General features: G+C 46.3%; 1 protein-coding gene across 4 annotated transcripts in view; it reads right to left on the minus strand.

Annotated features, from left to right (window-relative positions):
* Rbcn-3B (WD repeat-containing protein Rbcn-3B) overlaps positions 1-27,766 on the minus strand; it is a 188,248-nt gene that overhangs the window by 79,843 nt on the left and 80,639 nt on the right. For 2 of the 4 annotated variants that reach the window (XM_072288166.1, XM_072288165.1), the window contains 4 exons: positions 23,033-23,256; positions 20,596-20,731; positions 8,189-8,296; positions 1,302-1,433 (listed from right to left, as the gene is read on the minus strand). In XM_072288166.1, the coding sequence (XP_072144267.1) occupies positions 1,302-1,433; positions 8,189-8,296; positions 20,596-20,731; positions 23,033-23,256 (600 nt within the window). The remainder of the gene's footprint in view (positions 1-1,301; positions 1,434-8,188; positions 8,297-20,595; positions 20,732-23,032; positions 23,257-27,766) is intronic. The other 2 variants (XM_072288168.1, XM_072288167.1) reach the window with 1 other exon arrangement.

A 27,766-nucleotide genomic window follows, 5' to 3' on the forward strand; every position in this document is an offset into this window, starting at 1 on the left:
CTATGGTAGAAAAATAGCTTTTTGAGCCACGTCCATGAGCTCTCTGTTGACAGACCGCAGCAAAGTGTCTAAACTTGCCACATGAGTAGCAGAGACCGCCATAAGCTGGACAGCTGCGTGGTGCATGGCTTGTGCAACATATTGAGCATGTGCGTTGAGAGGACTGGCTGAAGTTGACATGTGACTGGGGCTTCTTGGGACGTGCGTTGCTCCACGCTATCCAGCTGTGTTGTTGGTGCTACACACAATCCACTGCTACCTCCGTCTGTTTTTCTTGCACATCACGTGCATGTTGCTTGGAAATTTCCGCGGTATTGCATGCCGAGATAATTTTTTCTAATGTAAGCTTAGGTTCTTGGAAGAGATGTTCTCAGAGGGCATCATCACTGATGCCGATTATTATATAGCAGCTAATTAAACAACTTTCTTGATTGCCACAGTCACACTTACATGTTTGCAACTTGAGAGAAGTGAAAATGTAGTCGATGCTTTAACCCAGTTGTGGAGTCATGGAGTTGAATAGTGCAGCGGCCTGTGTTACACTCTTGTACGGTGTGCACAGGTTATGGAACTGCTTCAAGATGGTGGCTAAGGCACCTGGCATAGTCGCCTCTGGCCGAATTTGTTGCAGTGGGACCAAGAACATGCAGGAGAAGTGTCTTTCTTGCAGCAACAGGTTTTTCTGTGTACTCAATAGCGGCTTCATACATCACGAAGGCTGTTTGCCATTCTTCCTAGGCAGTCGATGGGTTGTCCCTAGGTTCAAATGGCAGTGGCAGTCGCTGAAGTGCACTTGCCATTGTGGTGTTGTTGGTGACGAAAGTTGCTGTGTTGTCTTCAGGCCACAGCCGTTGATGTCGATCCTCACGCTTCCGACACTATGTTCTGTCTTCTGACATAAACTGTTTATTACTTAAAGTTACATTAACGTGAAGTGAAGCCACTCATGTGCCAAGAAGGGATCACACAATGGCAGCGTGGTTGTCAGGCATGGCCGACTCAGACAAACACAAGTGGCACTAGCAGCCAGCCATACGTAACAGAAGGCATATATTTGTTAGACTGAGAATATTTAGGTAAGGTTTGTCATTTCACTGTGTAATTCCACAGAGAACATAGCCGGTCACTGACACATTACTAGGGGTAAGGTAATACAGAGAGCTATATCAGCCAATTCCTGCACTCTCCTATGCATGAGCCATTCAGCAAGATAGCAGCAGCAACTGGCAACCACGGTGTTCCGCAAACTCCTGGAGGGAAAACAAAGAAAGCTTCACTTCAACAGGCTTCTTGCTACATACCTGAGAGCTTCTTGTGCGTCTCTGGTGAGGAGGACAAGGTGAGGTACTTCTGGTACTCCGACTGGTTGATGAGGCCCTGAGACTCCAGGGTGCCTGGCGACATCCCCGAATATTCTTCAGACAGTAGTTGTACTGCACGGTGCAAAGACCAAGATCAGTTAGGGAACACTGGTGCTGCCAAATGAACAGATCTGGCTTAAGCAGACGCTTTTCTGGTTGCAGACGCAGGTACCTTGGAAATTAATTCGCCTTGCCAGAAGTTACGCACAGTAGGGACAGAGTGAATCCATTGGAAACTGAGCAACGCTTTATAAACTGCACAGCAAGTTGACACGTGTACATTGTTAATCTTTTTCTGGTGACTGTTTATCACTGGCTAACAAATGTAAAGTTATCCCTCGGCACAAGATGCGCCTTCCTGTGTCTGAACTTTCTCGCATGTTGCCACCGATTCTATAGTGAAGGAACCTTGTCGAATTGATTGTAAGCTTGAAACGAATATTTGTGTACATTCTGAAACATGTACAGACACCCGCCATTATGCTGGCATGTATGATGGGCAGTGTATAAATATTAAAGAACCAATGAACTTGACACTTGACCAGTAGCTCACATTTTGACAACCAACGATGATGCTCACTGCTGATGTTGTGCTTTGATGCCACTTGCTATTCTGAGCACAAGTTCACCCAACAAAGAGTTTAATTTGTGACTCACAGTCTTGCTATTGTCTGGTTCTTTACCGTCATCACAATGTGACAACCCTATAGCATGTCTTCTAACAGAGTACAGCATGAAAGGTTAGTCAGGCCGACTATTCTCGCACAAATGCAACAGAAGTGTGTTAAGCACCTGCTGTAACTACAATTGTAAATTAGAAACGTTTGTAAAATGCAATTTTCATGAAGTAGGCACTTAGTTTAACTAAAAAAGGTTTATTTAAGAAGGGCCTACCTTTAAAATATGTAAAGTTTAAAAATATTAAAGATATACATTGATACTACTGAATCTTCTGCAAACACAAAGACTATTAAAAGTTATGTGCTTGTAAAACACAGAAAAGACGCATTTCTTTTTCGCAGACATGTGACTTCGGAGCAGTTTATGGTCAGAACTTCGGCACAATTCTCACATTTCAGTGGCACAAAATTATTTGTTAGGTCCTTGTGTCCAATTACAAGATGGAGAGAAAATATACGAGAGAGTACCTTATTTTCTTAACTACAGTTCACAGACTACACATGTTCAAGTGCTGACTTTTGTAGTTATTAGAGCTATCCAGTAATTAGCTTGCAAAGTCACTTCACCTAGCTGTAAGCACCACAGGTCTCACTTCCACGGTGCTCCAAGGCACAGTTCACAAATGAAAAAAATAAATAATAATAATCTAGTGACCTTTGGGTTGGGCCAGACATAGGCGGAATATGTGCAACGATGTCCTACCAAGATAACCAAGTGATAAAAGATGTGTGAATTGATGCAACCATCCTGTTTTTCACCACTTCTGGAGACCATCTCTTTTGCTTATTTCTTGTCTTGTCTTTCTTGCCAATGGTGCTCCTTTAAGCCAGTTACGTGGATCATAGCACACATTGCATTGGCTGTCTCAAAAGGCATTGCTTCACTTATAGATAGCAGATGCGTACAATTCTGAATTGAGAGCGCACCTGAGAAATATTAAAGCATATCCTGACCAACACCACAAGTGGGATATTCAAATTCAAATAGCTCCTGCGCTCAAAAAAAAAAAAAGAAAGGAAAAGAAAGACTGCTTGAAGAAACTGTTTTCGAAAATAGTTCCTTATACTTGTTTTGACAGTTTAACCTACTTTCATTTTATTGCCCATTTTTTTTAGCTCTGTTGATATGTGGACCCACCGTTACGAACTTCAAGTAGCTTCTCAAGTTGCAAATGTACAAGACTAGAATGTAAAGCGAACCGTGCCTCTCATCGGCTACTGTGAAAACTCCTGCCCGTGGTGCAAGATGGCCTGAGCTCCAGAGCACGCACTCAGAGCTGGCCTCGCTTTGCCAGAACAAGATGAAAATGTTAGCAGTTTGTGGCCTCAGTGTCTTTTTTGAGGGCCCCAACTTAGACCGAGAACCTGTGTTTCCACAAGTGCTGTTATCAGAATAAAAAGAGCCTACTGCTATTCGTTTCACTTGTTTGCAAATATGCTGTTGTGGAGCACACTTTTGTTTTCAGGAAGGCAGCTTTGGGAGAAAACTAACCCTAGCCTGCTTCTTGTAAAGCTGGCTTAAGATGCATTAATAGGGGAAAATAAGAACTTATTCAACACCCTAGGGCTCTAACTAAGAAACAAGGACAAGACAAGTAGATGGCTGGGGCTGCACAATGTAGAAATGCGGGTTGCTAGAAAAATGATGCTAAAATAACCGAGTACGCGAGTGAATTTACAACTGAAAAGCTACGCTTCACGCAAAACAAATTTACGCACAGTTAGTTGTAAGAGATCAGGATCCTTTAAAAATGTTTGCTGGGTCCTGGAAGGTGTCGACATGTATCTGGTAAAACATGTTGCTGGGCTATTTAGTGCATGATTCCTTACCAGAATTGTGGTGCAGCCAAAGATGAGGGACGACAGAAGCGACATGAACAGGTGCACTACCCCAACTGGTTTATTTTCAGAACACAGATTGTATATACAGGGGTACAGCACACGCGCGACAGGCACAGTCAGAAGTGATCTCCCAATGAGTAACATTCATTAGCGTAAGCCTACACGTTGCAAAATTCAGTGTGGGCACAAAGAGACAGCACAACCAGTAGTCATACTGCACTCTGCAGTCATGCAGATTGTGCATGGCGCACAATCTAAAGGTAGCCTCTAGGTATGACATGCCAGTGGTTTTCTCTGTGGCATGCAGATTACCTCAGATTTGTAGGTGTGTAATGGAAGAGAGAAAAGAAAAACAAGGTTTTGAAAAGAAGCATGCTAGACCTCTTGTAGAGTGCTCTTTGGTTATAAAAAATTCCGTTAAGCTGCGGAAAGGTATACATTGGCCAAACTGGCCGGCGAATAAATGATCACTTACGACAGCAAGTGCTGTCCATGGGGAACAGAACTCGCTCGCACATTTCTCCTCACTGTAAATCTTGCACGTGTGAACCAGCACTATCAGCTATTCGAATTCTAAAACAAAGTCATGATACAGTTGTGCATAAATTGACTCTGGCTTATTTTATTACAGAGAAAGGTGATTCATATGTCAGTGCATCTTCTATTGTAATCCACTTTCTGGGAGATCGCTTTTGAATCCTGTTGCGCATCTGATGTACTCCAGTATATATAGTCTCTTTTGTTCTGAAAATAAATCAGTTGGAAGCGTGCACCTGTTTACATTGCTTCTGTGCATCCCTCGTCTTTTGTTGAGCCATACACAATTCTGCTAATTAATGATTACAAAGACGGCGCCGAATAAAACAATACACGAAGAAGGGGGATACGAGACAGCACATAGGCGCTTCTTCGTGTACAGTTTTATTCGGCGCCGTCTTTGTAATCATGCTTAACCAACTAGCCCACCAACACATGCTCAGTTGCTAATTAATGACTACATGTATGTGCCATTTATACTATACTGGCTACAATAAATCTCAAGCTCGAATCCTTGTAAGGAAATGGCTTCCACTGTTGACGGCAGCACAAAGATTTAATTTCAGTGGCAATTTTTTTTTGTACTGAATTACAATAGTGTGAAAGAACTTAAAAAGTTCAAGTGTTCATTTCAAGTGCTGAAGTGCTCAAGAGCATGAAACGAGCTTTCATTTCCTTCTTTGCCTGTGCTATACCATTCAAGGTGCAATCATGTGAAGCAGCCCAGTTTTCCAACATTTCACACTACTATATCATAATTTAGTTTGCATAGCATGTACGCAGAGTTGCAATTGATATGAGCTGCAGCACCGGTGACCGTGGTTGAAGAGGCTTCAAGAATATACGGCGGCACCAGCATACGAAAAATTGCAGAACTAAACACAGTTCCAATTACTGGTGTTTATTAAACCAATTTTTCGCATGTCAGAGCGCCTGTGAAGTTTTGGAGACGCTTAGACCACGGACACTAGTGTTGCAGTTCATATTAAACACGACTGTACAGTGCTCAACAATCCAAATACATTGCTTGGAGTGCATGGCTGCTGGCACTTTTTGCACTACCAGTGGGCACTGGGGTCACCAAGCTGATGCCTCATGGTACACAATGAAAGCGAAAGCCTTTGTGACGAATTATGACTGCATTTGGCCCTCCAGTGATAACTCAGCACCCACCAGTGGTGCACAAAGCACTGGCCACTATGCAGTCGAATCATCGCATTTAATTCTCTGAACACTATACGTTGCAGGGTTAGTTAGGCCTTCCAGTTCACATTTGCTTCCACTAATATTGGTTGCTCACTCCATTACCTTGGCGTCATCGACTGGTGCCACTTTGAAATCACTTTTACTCTAGCACCACTTAAGATATCAAACATTATGAACCAACTTTAGGGTAATGGCGACATTGGGTTAAAAGGAATATGCTTCCACTAGAATTCTTTGCTGCAACTGCCAGCACATGACAAATGTTATGAGTGCTCAAGAAACAATCAGGCGACTTTCATACAGGTAATTTAGGTGACCGAGAAGGTCGTGTGAGCAGGCTAGTTTCGTGCCACTGCCTAGAGAACAGCTATGGCTGTAAAAAAAACGAAGAGAGAAATTAATGCAGTCCCTACACAAGCTCTTAAGAAGCAAAAAATTTTGGTGATAAGCAACAATAAAAATTTTGCAAATATGAAGCCTCCTCTTTTTGCACACACAAGGTACTAAAACAGGGTGTCTACCAAGTTGACATTTCCAAATTCCCTGAGTTTTCCAGGTTTCCCCTGAGTGCCGTTGCAAAATTCCTTGAGGGACAAAGAACTTTGTTTTATGTCAAAATGGATTGACACTATATCGCCCGATGCTGTCACTCTCTAGTAAGCATGTTAAAGAATAAAAAACGACTTAGTCCAGTTTGAATGGTAAAGAATAGTGTTTATTTTATTCAAAAAGGAAACAGAAGGGTGGGGTTAGTAAAGTGCACAGCAAATAAAATATCTTCGAAAAAAAATGGTAAAACCCATTGTAAATCAAGTCGAACATTCTCTATATACGAATAAAAAGGAGATGCACACAGAAGCAAGTATATTCAAATATGAGCTATTTCTATCAACTGATAACAAGTGCATTGGCATGAGCCCCGAACTTTGTCACAAGTGAGATTCTCTCTCAACAGCTCGTAAGTCAACCTCAACTGTCCTGACATACTCTCAGCCCGCGCACGACGCCTCAGTGTTGCGTTTCACTGCTTTTAAGAGTTTATTTTGGTTTGGATGAGGGACACCTGCATCTCGGCATCAGCCAACACCTTTATTTTTGAGCTCAAGCTCCATGAAAGAAGCTTCGACCTTTCCCGTCCATTTATTAATGTGTAGGTCCTTTCTGTTCTCGTCCTCCTTCCGCCACGTGTTCACGCCACGGACCATTTGAAACAACCTCTTGTTGAATTGTACAGTCAATGTCCGATTTTCCGGACTCCCTAAGGGCCGCGAAAATGTCCGAAAAATCGGGCAGTTCGAAAAAAATGAATGCTTGTCTTTTACTGCCCTTAAAGGCTCAAATCGCCATAGGCACATCCCAAAAAGCTCTGGAGGCCTGCCAGTGCACTTATAAGGCATATCGTTGCTCGTACTGTGACAGGAGACGGCGGGCGCACGCGTCTGTAATTAAGGAATACATAATGTGCCCCGTGACAATTGCCCCCGTCCCAAAGCTTGTAATGCTTCACCGCGATACTTTTGCGTATGTTTCGCCATGTAACATTACTGTACCGAGGCGAAGCTGACTTTCAGAAACTAGCATTATCTAACGCGTTGTGCTTTCCAAGCTTCGAAGCCAATCGCGAGGACCACAAACGCGGAGTCGGTGCCATTGCTGACAGCGGCGAATTTTTCAATGAAAAACACAGAACGGCAAGAAGCTTAATAGCGAACGTCGAAGCAGCTAGGCCTAGCGTTGCCGCGGTGGTGGCTACGGCTGCCAGCGGATCTGCGTGCGATAGCACCGGTTTGAAGCGGCAAGGTAATCAAAATGGCGGCGGTGGTGGTGGCCTCGATTAATGCCGTTTCGAACCTGCGGTCACGACAAAAAATCCGGAAAAATCGGACGGCGAAGGTTCTTACTCGAGCCAGCATTACCACAATTTCCGTTGCCTTTCAACAAAATTACTGCTCATTTTCCCTGATAGAAACACAAATTTTCTGAGTTTTCCCCGAGTATTTCAAGACTATTAAAAATCCCTGAGGATTCCCGGTTTTCTCGGCTTTCCCGGTTGGTAGACACCCTGTAAAAGACCACTTGTCTCAATCTCTGCAACAGCCCCCTAAATTTAGCGGATATGGAGGTGAAAAGGCAGATGGGATAGCCCGCAAATATGTAAAGCCTTCCAGCTGGTACCGATTGTGCTAAACAGTGAGAACTTACCTTGATAAATTAATTTTACAAAAAAATGTCCAAGAAAGCTATAAACAAAGTAGCAACACACATGGCATGTTGCTTATATTTGAACACTTAAAAAACGCGCACCTACATAATCAACTACAAGACAAAAAAAAATACTTAGTTTTTCTTGGCAAACATGGCTACCAAAAACACGTAACTGGAATTTTTCCAGGGTCATAAATCCACTGTCCCCACAGCGTGACTAAAAGGGTTTATAAGAAACAAGCTCTTCAATGCAATGTAACGTAAAAAAAAAACTATGCATAAAGAATAACAAAAAGAAAAAAGACACTACAACAAATGGCAAAGTGCAAGTGCAACAGACGCATGCAGAACCCGCACCTTTAAACTCAGCCAGCAGCACTGACATGTCTCGAGAATTGAGACTGGTCGTTTGAGCAGTGGAACCGTCTCTGCGTTGTTGCTTTTCTTTCGTGGTGTTCAGCAAGCCTTGACACGAAGCAAGCACAACATGCACAGGGGGGCGATGCAGGCAAGAAAGAACAGAAGCAGTGCATCTTAAAGGAACAGACGACAAGCAAACATCGCATGCAAGCAAAGGGCACGCTCTCGGGAGCTTACTAAGTGGGTGCACACAAGCTGGGTTGACATTCTAAAAAAAAAACATATTAAACAAATTCTGGGGTTTTACTTGCCAAAACTATGATCTGATTATGAGACATGCCATAGTGGAGGACTCTAGATTAATTATGATCATATGGGGTTCTTACATGTGCACCTAAATTACAGTGGACTCTCTTTAAACGGAACCTCAAGAGACCAACGAAATTGGTTCCACTTTGCAGGAGTTCAATTTACTGAGAGACAAAGTTGAATACAATTGCATGAATACAAAACCAACCAATATACATCAGGAAGGTGTTCTGTTTAAGTGGCAGTTCCATTTAAGTGATTTCCACTTATCGAGATTCCCCTGTATAGATACACGAATGCTACTTCCGTTTTGCCCTCACTGAAATGCCTAGATGAAATTACAGGCCAAAAGATGTAAAACCGGGCGCAGTAATGAGGGAACATCACATTGCTCAGGGGGAGAAACATTAACAAAACACACCGGGGATTAAATTTAGAAGTGTGCCAATACTTGAATATTCTATTTCGAATCAAATAGCAAACGATGGAGTAATTCAATTTGCAAATCAAATAACTACCATATGATTTTGCGAATGTTCGGTGAAACACTCGGTTGTGGTTTGTGCCTTAACGCATGCAGTGTTCCCACGGCGCGCATTCTCTGTTGGTACAAGGTTTGACCAGGTTGATGAGTCCGATCAAAATGATTAAGCAGTGCATATGGAAAGCACAAAAGCATTTGGTAAGATCGGGCCAATTAGCTACCGAAAGACATGCTGATCTTACAGCCACCCGTAGCAACATATCAGCAACAAGCTTTCCGAGAAGGCTTGCAGCTCACTATTAAATTGGTCAAAGGCAAATTTTCGTCACAGTCACACCATTGGGCCAGCTGTTTAGCCCGTTAGGCCTAATCGAAGTTGCGTCATTGGGTATTGGCAACTAGTTATGGCTTTATAATGAATTAACGCAAACCTTTTTGCAGTGGTCACAAGACATTCAGATAGTTGACAGACTGCCTCGACAATGAATGCGAGTGTACAGGATGACCATTCTTCACGGCCGCCACCATCTTTGCGAAACACTGTATAGTGGCCTCTCGTTCCAAACGCCGTTCTTAGGCACATATCTGTCTCTTTTTGTAGCTCTGAGCAACCCGTCGAAGCATAGCTTTAGATTTACATGTAAAGATCAAATGTGTCATGCGACTGGAATGCTGACCGCCCGGTTGCAAACGCATTTACATGGATGGCAGATGGACACGGACAGAAAGAAAAATGGTGAGAAAGGGAGTCTTTGCAGAAGCTTGCCATGGGCATCCTGGTTTTGAAAACCTACGACAGGCAGCAAATGACGCCAAACCCGGCAGTAAAAAGGTGCCCGCTCCTTCTCGTCAGCACCAACAGTGGTTGACTCATGCTGCACCAATGACCGTGTGGAGCGGTGCCGAGTCACGTGACGAGTGGCCCCCACTTTTATCCATCACACAGATTGGCCTTAACGAGCTTATGATAACCAACAAAAACCACCTGCAATAGAGATGGAAAAAGCCTTGTTTTCTGGAAAAAAAACTGGAAAGCAAACCTTTCTAAGCAAAGAAGATTGCCATTAAGTCCAGTTATGGCCCACTATTAAACTGAAAACCTCATGGTATTCAGGACAACAAAGCTTTTCTATTTCTTCAGCTTGAAGGGGAAAAAAGCACTTGATTCTATTCTAAAGACATTCTATTGATAAAAAAAATCTTTTCCAGACCTTCGTATACGAACTGAGTGGTTATCAGTGCAGTCATACTAATTTAGTGTTCCCTTTAATAAGAGTATCCCATACTATACATTTCAATTCCTTGATACCTAAGTTAGTGATAGCCAGCAACATTCTTGTTACGTAATGAGAGAAGACGCTTGAGCATGTGCAGCAAAGCGTTTTTTGGCATAAATCTGTGAGTAAAATTTGTTGATAATCAATGTCCAGCTTCTTTTTCTTGATTCGATTAAATATTTGAATCGAAATTTACAATTCAGTATTTGCACTGCCCTTGTTTAAGATCCCTAGAAATACAACAACAACAAGAAATAATGAACATTAAATCAGTAAATTATTTACAAAATGGGGCAGGCATGAGGACCATACAGGGCTGAGCTGACTGGCCTCCAGACTGTCAGACATTTTTATACATATTTTTTTCACAGTTTGAGAGATAAACCAATAAACCTAATTTTACATTCTTTCTGTCTTGATATGGGTTTGGATGCATGTTTTGTTGTGGTTTGCAGGTACTGACTAGTTAAAACATAGTGCAGGCACGTTAACACAGATGTACACGTAAAAACACATTTGACCAACATAAAACGCAGGCAATAATGCACACACACATGAGACAAGGTGCCTTTGTGGATCACGAGTATTACAGTGCTAGAGGCCACAAACAAGGGAGCTTGCCTGTTCAGGTAATACACTACACCACAGCAGACATGCACGGGTTACAGAAAAAAAGTAATCAATTACAATTACTTCTGTAAAAAAAAAAATCTGAACACTGAAGCAATTCTTATAAGTTGTGAATGCGAGAGCATTGATGTCCAATTGAACGCCGCTGAGCAGTCCTTCGAGTTATGAACTTCTCACGGGCAAGCAAGCGCATTGAGACGGTAGGCAGGTTTTGATTTGGCCTTACTGAGACGCAGTTAGAACACAGGCGAGAGCTTGCGCGAACAAGGAACGCACGGTTAACACAGGCTTCTGAGAGCGAGGGTGATGTCGCGTCGCCGCGATGCCCTCTCCCCTCACGGAACACCTGTCGTCGCGCAGTTGTGACACGGCATCATAGCCAATGGTAAACGAGGTGTTTCGCTCCTACAGATGACAGACGCCGGCTTTTTCGCTCAGTGGGCCATTTGACGCTTTCGCATAGAAAATATAATTGATTACAGTTACCAATTACAGCCCCAGGAATTTAACTGGGCAAATTATAAAAAGCAATTGATTACTTGAACGTTACTTTCAACTCTACCTTTATTAACATTCCACAAGTACAGTAAACAGAATGATCTGGATTGGCTCTTTCAATGCGTCCGCTACAGAACTTCACACATTGTTTACGTTTTCCTAAAATTTGTTTTTGGAATTTTCTTCTATAATCTTCTCTTTTTTACTTGTTAAGACATCTGCAGCGACACTGAAAACTGGCTTGGTGGGTGCACAGTAGAGAAGGGCTGGGTTGCAACGTATGAACACTTTGCTCACAAGACAGGATCTGCTAATACACCAACATGGTTATTTAAGATGGAGTGTACTGATTCTCCGAACTGTGCTACAGGCAAAGACACAGGAGACATCGAACACATTCTGTGGTCTTGTCAAAAATACTGATATAAAAAGGACGCTCTTCTTGAACCCCTGCAAAAGAATGACCTTCCGCACACATGCCTGCAACACCTTGTGCTCCCAAAAGGGTCAGTATACAGCCCACAAGAAAGCTTCAAGTATTTTCGCATTTCTAAGAGGGGGTGGTCTGGTTGACATTTGGTGACGTACTGCAGTAACGTTGAAAGAGATGCTCAGGCGGAGCGATTGCCGGCCTCAATTGCTAGGTTTGCAAATGGTGGCTGGCGGAGCAAGCCGAACGCGCCGAACACGATATTTTTTCTTCTCATGAATACATTATGCGCATTGAAACAGTTTCTCCTGTATCAATAGTGAATAATATCGTTACTATAGGCGAGTTTGCAGCAATAATGTAGCCATGACCCCTTTGAGGGGACAGAAACAGAGATGGGCGCGCTTAGCTGCCAGTGACAGAAACCCATGGCGGGCATGCTGCGGAAACTGCGGCATTTGTCTTCACTACTATCTTAATACGGCACGCTTCCACTATGGGTGGGCGAATATCTTAGCTGTCGCCGTATGAATAGAGTACACTTCTAACGTATCAGTGTAAACGTGGCTACTATCGTTGCCGCTCGCGATTTGTTGCGTGCCTACGAGTGCAGACTAGAAGAAACGAAAGGCGCCTTTTTTGTTGTTGCTGACCACAACCAATATAAAGCCTACAAATGATAACGCCAAGGCAAGTTTGGTTGTAGCTTTTTTTTTTTTTTTTTCATGTAAGTACGAAAAGTGATGAAAGGAATGAAATGGGACATCTGCTTAAGAATGTTCGGTGCATGCAGACCACTTGGTATGTCTTGAAGAGTCGTTCGCGTAGCATTCCACAGCATTCGACAGATGGTAAGCGCGATCATCATTAGCTGGACTTGGCACACGACATATTGCTGTGGCAAGTTCGGGGTGCAATCATTACACAGGAAAAAAAAATTTAATTTTCACGACAAAATTCAGGGGTGCGATCATTACGCGAGTGCAATCATTATGCAAGTACACACGGTAGTCAGCTTGTGCTTCGTTGAGCAGGACTGCAGGATGTCGGCAATGACTTTAGAAAGAAATGTCCGACCACGGTCTGTGAGCAGTTGGTGTGGAGCACCACGCTGCGGAATCACGTCGCATAAAAGAAAATCAGCGACATCTGTGGCGCAGCTTGTTGGAAGCGCTCTGGTGATGGCATAGCGCGTGGCGTAATCTGTCGCCACAGTGACCAACTTCTTGCCAGACATGGATAGAGGGAAAGAGCCAAGTAAGCTCAAGCCAACACGAAATAATGGCTCCGAAGGAATGTCGAGCGGTTGAAGGAACCCAGCAGGAAGCGTCGATGTTGTTTTCTGGTGCTGGCATTTCTCCCATGCCGCAACGTTTTCCGGACGGAACGGGCAAGGCTTGGCCAAAAGAAGCGTTGGTGAATCCGGTCATAGGTGCGGGAGACGTCAAGGTGACCTGTCATTGGTAAATTGTGAAGTTCTTGCAGAACAGCTTACCGGAGGTGTTTGGGAATGATGAGGAGCAGGGCAGGACCATAGGGGGCGTACATTGTGGCGGTACAATACACCATCCCGGAGAACAAACACGTGAAGGGACGAATCAGAAGACGAAGATTCCAAGCCATAAATGATCGCGCGCAAGGTGGCATCATGGCGTTGCTCGTCGGGAACGTGTAGCAGCTGAGAAATGGAGAAAACGCAAGCGTCGGCATTGGTTGGCGGGTGGTTCGTCCAGCATGATAAACAGTCTGCATCTTGATGCAATCGGCGTGACTTGTACACTACTGCATAGGAATATTCTTGCAGCCGCAGAGCCCAGCAACCAAGCTGGCCGGTAGGATCCTTGAGTGAGAAAAGCCAGCAGAGCGCGTGGTGGTCCGTGATTACAGAGGAGTGCGTGCCATACAAGTACAGGCGGAATTTGGAAACCGCCCCGACGTGAGCCAGGCATTCCCGGTCTGCAATCGAATAGTTGCACTCTGCTGCTGTGAGGAGGCGGCTAGCGTAGGCGATAACACGGTCTTGACCCTGTCGGCGCTGGGCTAAGACGGCTCTGATACCGTGACAACTGGCATCGGTACGCACCTCTGTAGGAGAGGACGGGTCAAAGTGGGCCAGTATAGGTGGATAGGTGGCGTAGTGAGAATGTTGGCGAGGTGGGCAAATGCAGCAGTTTGAGCGGGGCCCCACGTAAATGGCAAGTCCTTCAGAAGAGCAATAAGTGGTCGGGCAATCGCTGCGAAGTCTTTAACGAAGCGTCGGAGGTAGGAGCTCAGCCCTATAAAACTTCGAACGTCTTTGACAGACTGAGGTACAAGAAAAGACGTGACAGCATGAATTTTCTCCGGGTCTGGTTGAATACCGGAAGCGTTGACGACGTAGCCCAGCACTGTAATCTGCCGACGACCAAAGTGACACTGCGATGAATTTAGTTGGAGCCCAGCCTCGCGGAAGGCTTGAAGAATAGCTAATAAGCACTCAAGGTGTGTCTCAAATGTAGGCAAAAATACGAGAATGTCGTCTAGGTAGCCGAGGCACGTTGACCATTTGAACCCTTAAAGCAAAGAGTCCATCATACGTTCGAACGTTGCTGGAGCGCTGCATAGAACGAATGGCACAACTTTGCATAGACCATCAGGGGTGATGAACGTGGTCTTCTCTTGGTCCATTTCATCAACAGAAATTTGCCAATAACCAGACCGAAGGTCTTTTGATGAAAAGTATTTGGCACCGTCGAGACAATCGAGGGCGTCGTGGATGCGAGGCAAGGGGTAGACGTCTTTCTTGGTAATGCAGTTTAGATGACAATAATCTACGCAGAAATGCCATGTGCCATTTTTCTATTTAACCAGCACCATGGGTGACGCCCAAGGGCTCGACGAAGGTTCAACAATGACTTTGGCAAGCATCTTGTTCACTTTATCTTGAATAACCTGATGCTCTGGAGCAGAAACTCGATATGGCCGGCGATGAATAGGACTGGCATCACCAGTATTTATTTGATGCTTAGCAATTGAGGTCTGGCCCAATTGGCAATTGTTGAGGTTGAAGATATTGTGGTAGGAAACCAAAAGGTAACTGTGGTATTCTGTGTTAGCTTCTGGTTTTGGTTTTGGGTCATTTACGTCAGGGCGCCACTCAGCGCCAAACGCTGTAAGTTGCCTCCTGCTTCCCCTCGCAGAAATAAAAGAGCATTCTTTGTCTGGTCCCCGACTGGAGCAGTCCAGCTCTTTCTTGCGGCGCTGCGCGCCTCGGCCATTTGGGCCTCATGCCGTAAATCCTTCGTCCGGCCGCCCCGTCGAAGCTACAACAGTAACACAGAGCGGCTGCTTGTTCAGGCAATAGGTCCACGGCAATCATGGGACGAAATGTTGCGTCAGAGCAAATAGCATCCCGTGGACATAGCGAAGAACCTGAGCAGACGTCAACTAGAAACGTCGCGACGTCGTCATCTCCTATAGCACGCAGCGTTGCAACCGATATGACATGGGGTAGAACTTCCTTTGTCAGGTCAAAATTGACGATGGGGAGGCATGTCCAGTTATCGGCAACGGTGACGACGGAGTGTGGCACAGTGATATTGCGCATCAAAAGGACATCAGGAACAGGTGTGGCGACGTAATCACTATTGGGCACAGAAAAAGATTTTAGCAAATCAACGAAAGTAAAGGCTTTAGGCGGTAGGCGGACGAAGGCGGTCGTAGTAAAGTTGTTCGGCAGTTCTGCACGAATATGCGCGAGTAGAGGTAGTTCGAGGCAAAGGGTGCCGACAGAACAGTCGATCAAAGCCGAATGCACCGTAAGAAAGTCGAGTCTGAGGATTAGGTCATGGGGACAATTGGTCAGCACTGTGAAACGAACAGGAGCGTGGCGATCAATGATACTTATACGGGAAGTACACATCCCAGCAAAGTCAACAGCGCTGCCATCAGCCACACATACAGCTCATGTACAGTGCAGTCCACTTATAACGATATCGAGAAAGACGAAAAATAGGATCGTTATAACCGATGATCGCTATATCTGGACTGCAGTTATCAAAAAAAAAATTTTTTTAACGCGTTTGCGCTCTTTACCTTTGCAGCTATGAACTCGAATTCGCTACTTGCTCTAAAGAATAGATGATGTATACAGTAGGCCGTGAAAAACAAACTTTATTTCTAGCGCCAATGACCGTGTCAAGGATTAGGCGCGCCGAAATAGTCCGAAATCTGCACTTGCCTTTGCGGCAGCTTCAGCTTCACAACCGCGGTGTGCATGGATTCCAGCTGCTGCGCGAACACTTGCGGCAATCCTTTAGCATGCATAAAATCAATTAAGGAGTCGATCGACGACAGTGCACTTTGCGTGGACATCGTGGTCGGGGTCAAGGAGCCACTGTCGATCTCGTTGTCACTGTCGCTGATGCCGTCGCCACCGTCGCACAACTTTGCGTCTGTCGAGACAGCACATCATCGGCGATCGCCTCGTCGGTGACCTCATTGCAGAACGAGGCAGCACTGTCTGCAGTCAAAAACTCCTTCGACATACCACCTGTGTCACCAGTAGGAATGAGCTCCCAGAGCTCGGTTATGTCAGCGACTTCCACCGGGTCGGTCTCAGCGGGTTGGGGAAGTTCGTCCTTACGCACAAAGCCCGCCTTCTTGAAGCAATTGGTGATGAACCACTGGTAAAGCGCCTCTTCAACATCGGCGTACAAAGGGTCTCTAACCCATTTTCCGCTGATCGGAATGGCCGCTGATACCTCCTGCCTTCACAATCGCGGTGCTCCCGATTTTCAAGATGGTTGATATCGTTAACTGGACGAGCTCATACTTCTTCACGAGGGCGCTCACCTTGAAGCCGCATCGAGAGTCCTGCAAAATATCCATCTTCGTGTCAAGCGACACAGCTTTGCGCTTTGTCGGCGCCATCTTCGAACTGGGTTGAACCGTTGGTTGCACGCTACTTCGGTGGCGTCAGCCTGCTATCGCGAGAGAGACGCGGGACGGGCGCCACCGCGCCGCTTTGCTTGTCGCTTCTGTTTTTCTTTCTCTCTCTTTCGGAGCGACTGTGGCCGACGCGCATGAAGCAGCTAGCGCCATCTTGTGGCGCGCTGCGCCAACGTTGGCTGCGCCTACTCGTGCGCGGGCGGGGCGAGACGCGCTGCGCGGTAATGGCGGCAGATACGAACTTACGGAGGTAAACATCGCCTCGTCTCGACATCGTTCGTTTCAGGGAACTAAGCAACGCAAACGTTACGATTATTTGGCACGGAAAACGCCGTCCAGACTGCAAAATTTTGATCGTTATATCCGATATGCGGTGAATAACCTATCGTTATAAATGGTTTTTTTCCCCATAGACCTAATGCATAAAATGACACTCTCATGTCGACCCAACGTTATAACCGATATATCGTTATATGTGGTATCGTTATAAGTGGACTGCACTGTAGTAGCAGGCATGAGAACCTTCATCAGTCGACGACGGAGGTTACAACTCATTATGAATACCTGGGCTCCAGTATCTATTAACATCGTCAAAGGGACCCCGTCGATGTGAACGTCAAGTAAGTTCTGGTTCATTAGGAGCGGCAATGGGGGATTTCGACACGACAAAGATAATGCAGCACTACCCCCAGGAGCTGCATGGTCCAGTCTTCCATCCGGGAGGGTCCATAATTGGTCGGCGACAAATAGCGGCGTGGCTGGGGCTGCGGGGACCGACAACGCTGAGGTGATGGCGAGCGAGCACGACGACTGTCATTGACGGATACGTCAGAGGTAGGAGGCATACGGCGAGGCGAGTAACGCCGCGGGTCGGCGTATGGGCGAGGAAATGGGGAAAAGGAGACTCGAATACGGCGGCGGCGAGGCAGTGCGGCAGTGTTGAGCGACGTGGCCAATGCGGAGGCACGGAAGCAAATGGGCTTGTCATCCAGAGTTCTCCACTCAGAAGGGTTGCGGTATCTGGGAGGGGAGTACAGATCGCCGTGAGGCATAGCTGTTGGCACCGGTCGGGCATCAGGTCGGGAAACGGAGCAGGCACCAGGAAAACCGAGGTTTGCAAATTCTTGCCGCACAAGTGCCTGAATGAGAGAGATCGCTGGGGCTGGTTGGTCAATGGTGGGGTCAAGTGGCCGTGGATGGAACGGTGCAGGGCTTGTAGCCTCGAGGTCGCAGCGAACAATACGTGTGACGTGCTCATTTAAGGGTGGTGAAGCGGTAAGGCCAACGCAAGACGACGTTGCAGCCATGTTCAGGAGCCGGAAGAACTGTGGAATGATGGAGCGGCTTAGGGCGAGCTCAAAACGGCAGCATTCCTTGATAATGACGTCGATGGTGGACACATTGTTGAATACCAACAAGTTGAACGCATCGTCCACGATCCCTTCGACTACGTGGCCGACTTTGTCAACCTCGGCCATTTTGTCGTCGACTTTCCGGCAAAGAGCAAGCACGACTTCTATGTACGAGACATATGATTCAGTAGAAGACTGAACTCGGGTAGCAAGCTCTTTTCTAGCAGCCAGCTGCCGACCCGTGGGATTTCCAAAGAGGTTGCTGAGCTTCTCCTTGAAAGCATCCCAGCTAGAGATCTCGTCCTTGTGTGTATGGAACCAGACACGAGGAGTTCAGCCCAAGTAGAATAGAACATTCGCTAGCATAATGGTAGAGTCCCAGCGGTTGTTTTGGCTAACACGCTCGGATAGGTTGAGCCAGTCGTCAACGTCGACATTATCTTGGCCGGAGAATATGCCAGGATTGCGGGAATTGGTAACCGTAAGGTACGTTGTTGTTAGGGTCGCAAGAGTACAAGCAGACGAGGTGTCGTCATTGGGAGGCATGGCGGACAGGACGGTGCGGCCACTGCAGAGCTCCATGGCGAGTACGGGGAATGGCACCTTCCACCAAAATGTTACACAAATGAAGGATTAAGAACTGGAGACTATTTACAAAGTATATTTACAAAGGATAACTGCAGTGCTGGCCTGTTCAGCTGACAGCTCGAGAGCCAGAGAGCGTTCGTCGTCTTCGTCGGGGCACCCGCGTGGATCGTCCACAAGAAACAAGCAATATGCATCTACTGTATGAATATTTATATTTTTAATGATAGTCCTTTTATTTTCGTTTCCTTGATGGTGCTGCATGTGTCACCACTGTTTGCATAAGTAATTCGCAAGTATAATTTAAGCCTTGATTTTAATTTATTACTTTTTTTATAACTTTACTGTGGGAACTATTTGCTGGCTACTTGCATTGCAAGTATCTATTGGTGGCATATTTGTTTTCTTACTTCTTTTGGTACTTTCATTCTAGGCCTTTGACAAAACAGTTATACATGGCACTGACATGTGCAAGCACAGGGTGGCCAGTAAAAAATAATACATTTGCATGCTAAGTCTGGAGCATGTACAACAACCTTTAAAATTCAAGCTAAGCAAAGCTAAATAACTTTCAGTCACATAATCTGGCACAGATGATTGCAATGCCAAAGAGAACATGCACTAGAAATCTTGTTATGGTCTGCCGACCTCGAAAAAAAATTGCTGGAGTTGCCGTTCAAAATAAAGTAGACAAAGTTTCTGGGTGTGTATTCAAGGGTTCCTGGCTCTCAAAGAAAGATGGCAAAGGCCGAGGCCTGCTTGTGAATAAGGGGGTCTGTGGTTCACAGTTTGTTTACAATGTACCACGACAAGAACAGTGGACAGGAGTACACAAGCATGGCACTGCTGAGAGGGAACCAGTGGAGCAGACATGCAACCATGCAATAAGTATATCTGGATTAAATGAAGATCCATAGCCAATCCACGGTGCAGTCCAACACGCACACCAGGGAATGAGGTGGTTAAAACAAATTCTGAGAAATCTGCAAGGCAAAGGTAGTTTAAAGGAAGGAAAAGTGTCAGCTGATGTTTCTTTAGAGTGTCTTTTTTGTTTCACGCACTGCTTTGAACTTCTTAGATCAGTAAATTTTCAGTTAATTGGAATACGCAGCACATCTGCTAGACTAAAGGATACCTGTATCATCTTGCCCTTTTTGGTAAAAATATTACCTTTAAGGCAACTAATTTATCTATTGTGCATTCACACAAAGAAAATAGAATGAGCAAATACTTCTGAAAATTTCAGGAGTATCTATTCTATCATGAATTATACAAATTAGACTGCAGAGTGCTTATGGTTGTTCAAGCTTCCAAACTCACTGTCACAAATGTGTGAAGACTTGTAACAAATTACCGCACTAGAATTGTCCAAGGCTTTCTAGTGCAAATCAGTCTACGGGAACTCTAGTGCTGTTAAAAATAACAATAATTTTTCTTGAACAGTAAAAAATATTTGCACAGTAGCCCCACCTTATTTCTGCTTGGATTCTGCTGCAATAGTGAATTCCTTGCTCTAACTGATTCAACAGAACATATTAGTTGTTTGCCTGGTTTGCTTGCACCTTTAGTTACCAACACTTAGCAAAACCACTACAAGCATCCACAGTACCTTGCTTCTGTGACAATGGGGCCACGTAACTAGTGGTTTTCCTTTTTTTTTTTCTTTTATGAACCAGGTAGACAAAGAAGCTAGGTATTTAATGGACAATGTAGACAAAAAAGAATGTTAGCTTTTGCAAAATTTGAGCAAGAACAAAGCAGGTGTGGACAAAAATTTGCTAAACTTGTTTGAGTGAGAACATGGGTCACTCACTCTATTGAGCAATGCACCTTTGCAGTCCTTTCCCCCCTATACAGTTTTGTAGTGCAATGTAGACATATTGTAGGAAGTTGGGGTCCTCAGTGCCTACCGATGAGTGCCTCAATGTCGAAGAAGAGCACATGGCTGTCCTGATCCACGGGGTTGGTCCGGAGCCCCTGTATCATGAGCGGGTGCGCCCGGGAGCGAGCATGGGCACTGTCGCCCACATCATGGCCCATTCCGTGCTGCAAGGTGAGCGGAAGCACAGTTAGGTTGCAACAAATGGAGTGTCTTCCCTCCACGGGGAATTTAAAGGTCACTCACGGCAATGAAATGTGACCTCAACACACTACTGGGGCTGCATTCTCAGTTGACTGCTTTCAGAGAGGCATTCGCTTTGGCGTGACACGGTGTCTGGCAGAATGCCTCACCAGAATGATGTAAACGAGAAGAAAGGGGGTTAACCGAGGGGCCCGATTTTTATTAGTCATATCATAAGAAGCCAACAAACACTGACACCAAGGACAACATAGGGGAAATTACTTATTAAGCAAAAGTAATTTCCCCTATGTTGTCCTTGGTGTCAGTGTTTGTTGGCTTCTTATGATATCACCAGAATGATAAGCATTTTGCACACTGGCGTTAGCCGACCGACTGGTAGCTGATGGTGAAATCCCTTACATTGATTGAGCCACGATACTGCCAGTCTATGGTTTCAGTTCCAGCTTGTGGAACCATCCATGGTTCCAGTTCCTTTCTACCTCCAATTCCGGTTGCAGGTTGATGTCAACGTGCCAGATGTACTGCTAACACTGAAGAGACCGTCTTATCTGGAAAGTGTCACAGTATCTCATTCTTTGGATTGCTATGCACTTTCTTTTGCTACCATCTGATCAAATGAGCCAAGTACAAATCTGATAAAAGTCAGTGCAGTCCAACTTCATCCTGCATGTCCTTTCAAGGTGGCAAAAGTGCTACCTTACGGCTCTCTTCTGACACCTGTGCCAATAGGTGCTAATTTTGCTTTCAGCAGACATGCATGGATGTCACAATTTCAGGGTAGTCGTACAATTCCCAACAATGCCTTGTCTTTCAGTCACAGTTCCTCCTATGGCCTGCTTATGGCCTTCCTATGCCCTCCAGCGTCAAGCTGTGAAGCTTTGTAATGCTGCTGTAGAAGTAACACAAAAAATAACACAGGGCAGAAAGGAGACCATGCACACAGGACAAATGCTGTTCTGTGACAATTTCACCCTGTGTCATTTCCACGCTACCCCTATGACAAAGCTTAACCATTCCCCAACCATCAACACTGCTCAGCTCTGCCAAACTTCGCCACAAGGAGTGATCTTATCTTTAGAATAATTAATAAAAAATGAAGACGCCACACATATGTCTTGGAAACCTAGCAATATTGAGTCTTTTCATTTTAAAAATGGTGGCGTGCCAGGTGCCACCACACTCATGCTTCTTATATAACTTCTTATGCAACTATTCAGGATGTTTCAGCGAACACTTTCAAAATTTTTTAAAGGTTGCCTGTGGCAGATAGCACAATTCTAGTTCGTGAGCTGGTCTACTCGAAGAGGCAGACATTACTTACACAATAAATTGAAGTGCATAATAAACTAACAAGAATTTGCCAATTAAGTTTTTAGCTAATTACCTTTTGGCCCATATTGCTATTTACAAATTCTAGCAGTGGACTTTGCAAGGCAAATCCACTTGGAACAAACAAATTCTCAGGACGACACCAGTTTCGAGATATAAATTCCCGAACTTTGCGGGAAAATGCATTGGCATTCCAGTTACTTGTGTGCTTCAGTGCATGAAACGACATTTTGTTAACAAATTAACTGGAACACCAATGCATACTGTCAGCCTCATGCAGGTGTTTGCCAAGAAGAGGGGGCTGGTGGAAAAGCTGGCTTGTAGCTTAGCGAGTTTGAGGCCGCCATCGTCGATGCCAGCTCACCACAGCATCAAACAAAAATAACATACTTTTGTAGCGCGAAGTGAATAAATACTGCATGTTTTCTGCCCTTTCATTTCACTTTCTTGTAGCTCCGTTATGGCAGGTAAGTGGGCGATCTCATGCTATTTCAGTTAAGCAGTACTACCGTTTAGTACATACGTTTTCCGAGCTCCGGCCAAATACGGTTTAACGAGGTTTCACCGTATATCGTGGCCATGCACTAATTTTTATTAGACGACACACTTATTTCTACTTAGGTTGCACCAATCTCAAGAACATCTCTTGCTTAAGTTAACTGTGCTAATGGTTACCCTCTTAATGCTACCTTTATTACTATGTAGGGCTTTTTGAAGACTGGCAGAGTTTGTTTGCACTTTTGCATAAGTGCTCTGAGATTACAATGAGATATGCCTAAATGCCACCAAGTTGACGAAGTTGCCTAGCACAGTCTGCCTGTTAGAGAGAGAGAGCAAACACTCATCTCCACAACACAACAGCTGGTAACGAGTGAACCGTCTGCTGCCCATGCCTTTTCCCCCAGAACATGCAGAGTGCCCAAGATGTCTCGGACCTGGTGTCCGGGAGCATGGTGGTGCGACGAGTGGTGCTGCTGCTGTAGGTGGTGCAGTCCGCGCTGGGCTGCATGCCGAATGGCAGCCATGTTACGGTGGCGCAGACCCCGGAACAGATGCACCGCAGGGTTCGTCATGCGCTCTCCCGGGTGGCCAGTGTATTCGTCGCACGCACTCAGAACCTCCTCTGCTGCCAGACCCTGCAGTACCCGGTCCAGGTGGCCTGCGCAACCAGACGCATCCCATGAGTACATTAAAGGGGGCCTGAAACACTTTTCCTAACTAATCATAGAATGGCCTCACTATTAAAGGACGTCATCTCATGAATCTATTGGCGCAAAATTTTTTGGAATTCATCAACAATAGTGTAGTTACCGCACCGATACCCAGCTTTCTCCCTCCTTTTGGCTCCGCTACATCAAAAACTAGGAGACACAAGGTACAATTCGGCTCCCGATATGGCATTCCACACACTGGAACCAGAGTGTTTTTCAGTGCCGTAGCATTGGATAAGACGCCCAGAGTATAAAAGACGTAGGAAATGCATTGTACAATTTGGCATCCAAGACACGTCAGAACGGCAGCCAGATCCGAGGCGTTTCGTTGTACTGCAGAGCCGGATCCAACACCTGTGCGCCAAATTGTACTGTCTGTCTTCTACAATTCTGTCGCACGCTGGGCATCGGGTTCGGCCCTACAGCACGGAAAAACGCTTAGAATCTGGCTGCTATACCAGCGGGTCAAATGCCATATCGGACACCAAATCGTAATGTGCGTCTCATGCTTCACGGCAGCGAGTTCGGGGTGCAGTAATTACGTGAGGAAATAAGAAAACACAGTTTCTGATTGGAGAAGTGCGGGGTGCGTTCATTACGCGAGTCCGCTCATTATGCAAGTAAATACTGCATATAAAGTCAAACCCTGATGCAGTTAAACCTGCTTATAACAATATTCAAGTGCCATGAAAATTCCATTGTTATAACCGGGTCGCATGAAAAAATCAAAATAGGGGGATGGCTGAGCTGATATGAGGAAACTATATATTGTCACGTGGTGGTGACGTAGAAGAACACAGTAGCAATACTGTGAACGAGAAAACTAACTTTTATTGGGCGAACTTGTGCCCACAAAACAGGCTACACTTATAGCACAACGAAAGCGGCGAACACAGTCGGCGATCGTCGGAAATCTGATCAGCGGGTCAAGCGCGTCGGCTTTTATACAGGATCGTCGAATGTTCCAGACTAATCGTTGGGACCCGCGTGCCTTCCACAAAGTTCTACACCATTCGAGTCAGGCGAATAAATCAGATAACAGAAGGTTCGTCGACAACAGACTGTGGATAGAAGCATCGATAACTTTCCAGAAACTTCGGATACATGCAAGCGCGTCCCGCGCTGTGCGATAAGATTTGTTAGGCGGCGAAACGTGGTCGCCCGATAAATATAAGTACACGTGTCAATACCCCCCTCTTAAGAAGCATCGTCCCGATGCTACAAATATAAGAGAGCGACACACAAAAGGACACTTATTAAACATAAGTAACAAAACAACGAAAAGAAATCAAGTCTAAAAGTCAGTTACGCGAAGTCCCAAAGTTCGTCAACGCTGGTGGTACGGCTTGAGTCGCACAACGTGGACAATTTCAGGTCGTGAGCGACGCCGCTGTGACAGCGAAATGCCGTCTGGCACGACCTCATAGTCCAGTACGCCAATACGTCGGATGATCTTGTACGGTCCGAAATAGCGACGCAAGAGCTCGCTCAGTCCTCGTCGGCGTATAGGGGTCCAAACCCAAACACGGTCACCGGGCTGGTACTCGATAAAGCGTCGTCGGAGGTTGTAGCGTCGGCTGTCGGTCCTCTGCTGGCTCTTGATCCGGAGGCGGGCGAGCTGTCGGGCTTCTTCGGCGCGCTGGAGATAGCTAGCGACGTCAACATTCTCTTCGTCAATGACGTGGGGCAGCATGGCGTCGAGCGTGGTCGTCGGGTTCCTGCCGTAAACCAGCTTAAACGGCGTGATCTGTGTTGTTTCTTGCACCGCCGTGTTGTAAGCGAAGGTTACATACGGCAGGACCGCGTCCCACGTCTTGTGCTCAACGTCGACGTACATCGCTAGCATGTCGGCGAGGGTCTTATTCAGGCGCTCCGTGAGACCATTAGTTTGCGGATGGTAGGCAGTTGTCCTCCTGTGGCTTGTCTGGCTATATTGCAGAATGGCTTGGGTGAGCTCTGCTGTAAAAGCCGTTCCTCTGTCGGTGATGAGGACTTCTGGGGCGCCATGTCGCAGCAGGATGTTCTCGACGAAAAATTTCGCCACCTCGGCTGCGCTGCCTTTCGGTAGAGCTTTTGTTTCAGCGAATCGGGTGAGATAGTCCGTCGCCACGACGATCCACTTATTCCCGGATGTTGACGTCGGAAACGGCCCCAACAAATCCATCCCAATCTGCTCGAATGGTCGACGAGGAGGTTCAATCGGCTGTAGTAACCCTGCTGGCCTTGTCGGTGGTGTCTTGCGTCGTTGACAGTCTCGGCATGTCTTGACGTAACGGGCGACGTCGGCGGTAAGACGCGGCCAGTAATACCTTTCATGTATCCTCGACAGCGTCCGGGAGAATCCGAGGTGCCCAGCAGTGGGATCGTCGTGTAAGGCGTGCAGTACTTCTGCACGCAGCGCCGACAGAACAACAAGAAGGTAGTTGGCGCGGACTGGTGAAAAGTTTTTCTTCACGAGTAGGTTGTTTTGAAGCGTGAACGAAGATAATCCACGCTTAAATGCCCTAGGGACAACGTTGGTGTGCCCTTCCAAATACTCGACAAGGGCTTTTAGCTCCGGGTCCCCTCGTTGTTGATCAGCGAAGTCTTCCGCGCTTATTATTCCAAGGAAGGCGTCGTCGTCCTCGTTATCTTGCGGCGGCGGGTCAATGGGGGCGCGTGATAGGCAATCGGCATCTGAGTGTTTTCGACCGGACTTGTAGGTTACAGTGATGTCGTATTCTTGTAGTCTGAGGCTCCACCGTGCCAGCCGTCCTGAAGGGTCCTTTAAGTTAGCTAGCCAACACAACGCGTGATGGTCGCTGACCACTCTGAATGGCCTGCCATAGAGGTAGGGGCGAAATTTCGCTGTAGCCCAAACGATGGCTAGGCATTCCTTTTCCGTTGTGGAATAATTGCCTTCCGCTTTTGACAACGACCGGCTAGCGTAAGCTATCACGTGTTCATGTCTATCTTTTCTCTGGACTAGGACGGCACCGAGGCCTAGGCTACTGGCGTCAGTGTGGATTTCGGTATCGGCGAGCTCGTCGAAGTGCGCAAGTACGGGCGGCGACTGCATGCGTCGTTTGAGTTCTTCAAATGCGTCGGCCTGCGGCGTTTCCCACTTGAACTCGATGTCACATTTAGTTAGCTGTGTCAGCGGCTCAGCGATGTGTGAAAAGTCCTTGACAAATCGCCTGTAGTAGGCACACATGCCAAGAAATCTACGCACTGCCTTTTTGTCGGTGGGCTGCGGGAACTTTGCGATGGCAGCTGTCTTCTGCGGGTCGGGGCGGACTCCAGACTTGCTGATGACGTGGCCTAGGAACAGAAGCTCATCGTAGGCGAAGCGGCACTTTTCTGGCTTCAGAGTGAGCCCTGATGACTTGATGGCCTCGAGTACTGTTGCGAGCCGCCTAAGGTGTTCGTCGAAATTTTCGGCGAAGACAACGACGTCATCCAAGTAAACGAGACAGGTCTGCCACTTCAATCCTGCTAAAACCGTGTCCATCACGCGCTGGAACGTTGCAGGCGCCGAGCACAGTCCAAATGGCATAACCTTGAACTCGTAGAGGCCGTCTGGGGTGATGAAGGCGGTCTTTTCGCGATCTCTTTCGTCGACTTCAATTTGCCAATAGCCAGACTTGAGGTCCATCGACGAGAAGTATTCAGCGTTGCAGAGCCGATCTAATGCGTCGTCTATCCGTGGGAGGGGGTATACATCCTTCTTCGTGATCTTGTTCAGTCGACGATAATCGACACAGAAACGTAGGGTTCCGTCCTTTTTCTTTACCAGGACAACAGGGGATGCCCACGGGCTTTTCGACGGCTGGATGATGTTGTCGCGCAGCATTTCGTCGACTTGTTCTCTTATAGCTTCACGTTCCCGCGTCGAAACTCGGTAAGGGCTCTGGCGTAGTGGTCGAGCGCATTCTTCGGTTATTATGCGATGCTTTGCGACTGGTGTTTGTCGAATCCTCGATGACGTCGAAAAGCAGCCTTTGTATCGTCGAAGCAGACTTCTGAGCTGTTGCTGCTTAATCACGGGGAGACTTGGACTTATGTCGAAGTCTGGCTCGGGAACTACGGTTGTCGGGGTAGATGCGATAGAATCAGAGAGGACAAAGGCATCGCTGGTTTCCACAATTTCCTCGATGTATGCGATCGTCGTGCCCTTGTTGATGTGCTTGAACTCCTTGCTGAAGTTTGTCAGCAACACTTTCGTGTTTCCTCCGTGCAGTCGAGCGATCCCTCTTGCGACGCAAATTTCACGGTCGAGCAGTAGACGTTGGTCGCCTTCGATGACGCCTTCTACGTCAGCGGGTGTTTCGGTGCCGACCAAAATAACAATGCTGGAGCGAGGCGGGATGCTCACTTGATCTTCAAGCACACTCAAGGCGTGGTGACTACGAGGGCTCTCCGGCGGTATTGCATGATCTTCCGACAGCGTTATTGACTTCGACTTCAGGTCGATGACTG

Source organism: Dermacentor andersoni, chromosome 5 (genome assembly GCF_023375885.2).
Source record: "Dermacentor andersoni chromosome 5, qqDerAnde1_hic_scaffold, whole genome shotgun sequence".
Classification (NCBI taxonomy): Eukaryota; Metazoa; Arthropoda; class Arachnida; order Ixodida; family Ixodidae; genus Dermacentor; species Dermacentor andersoni.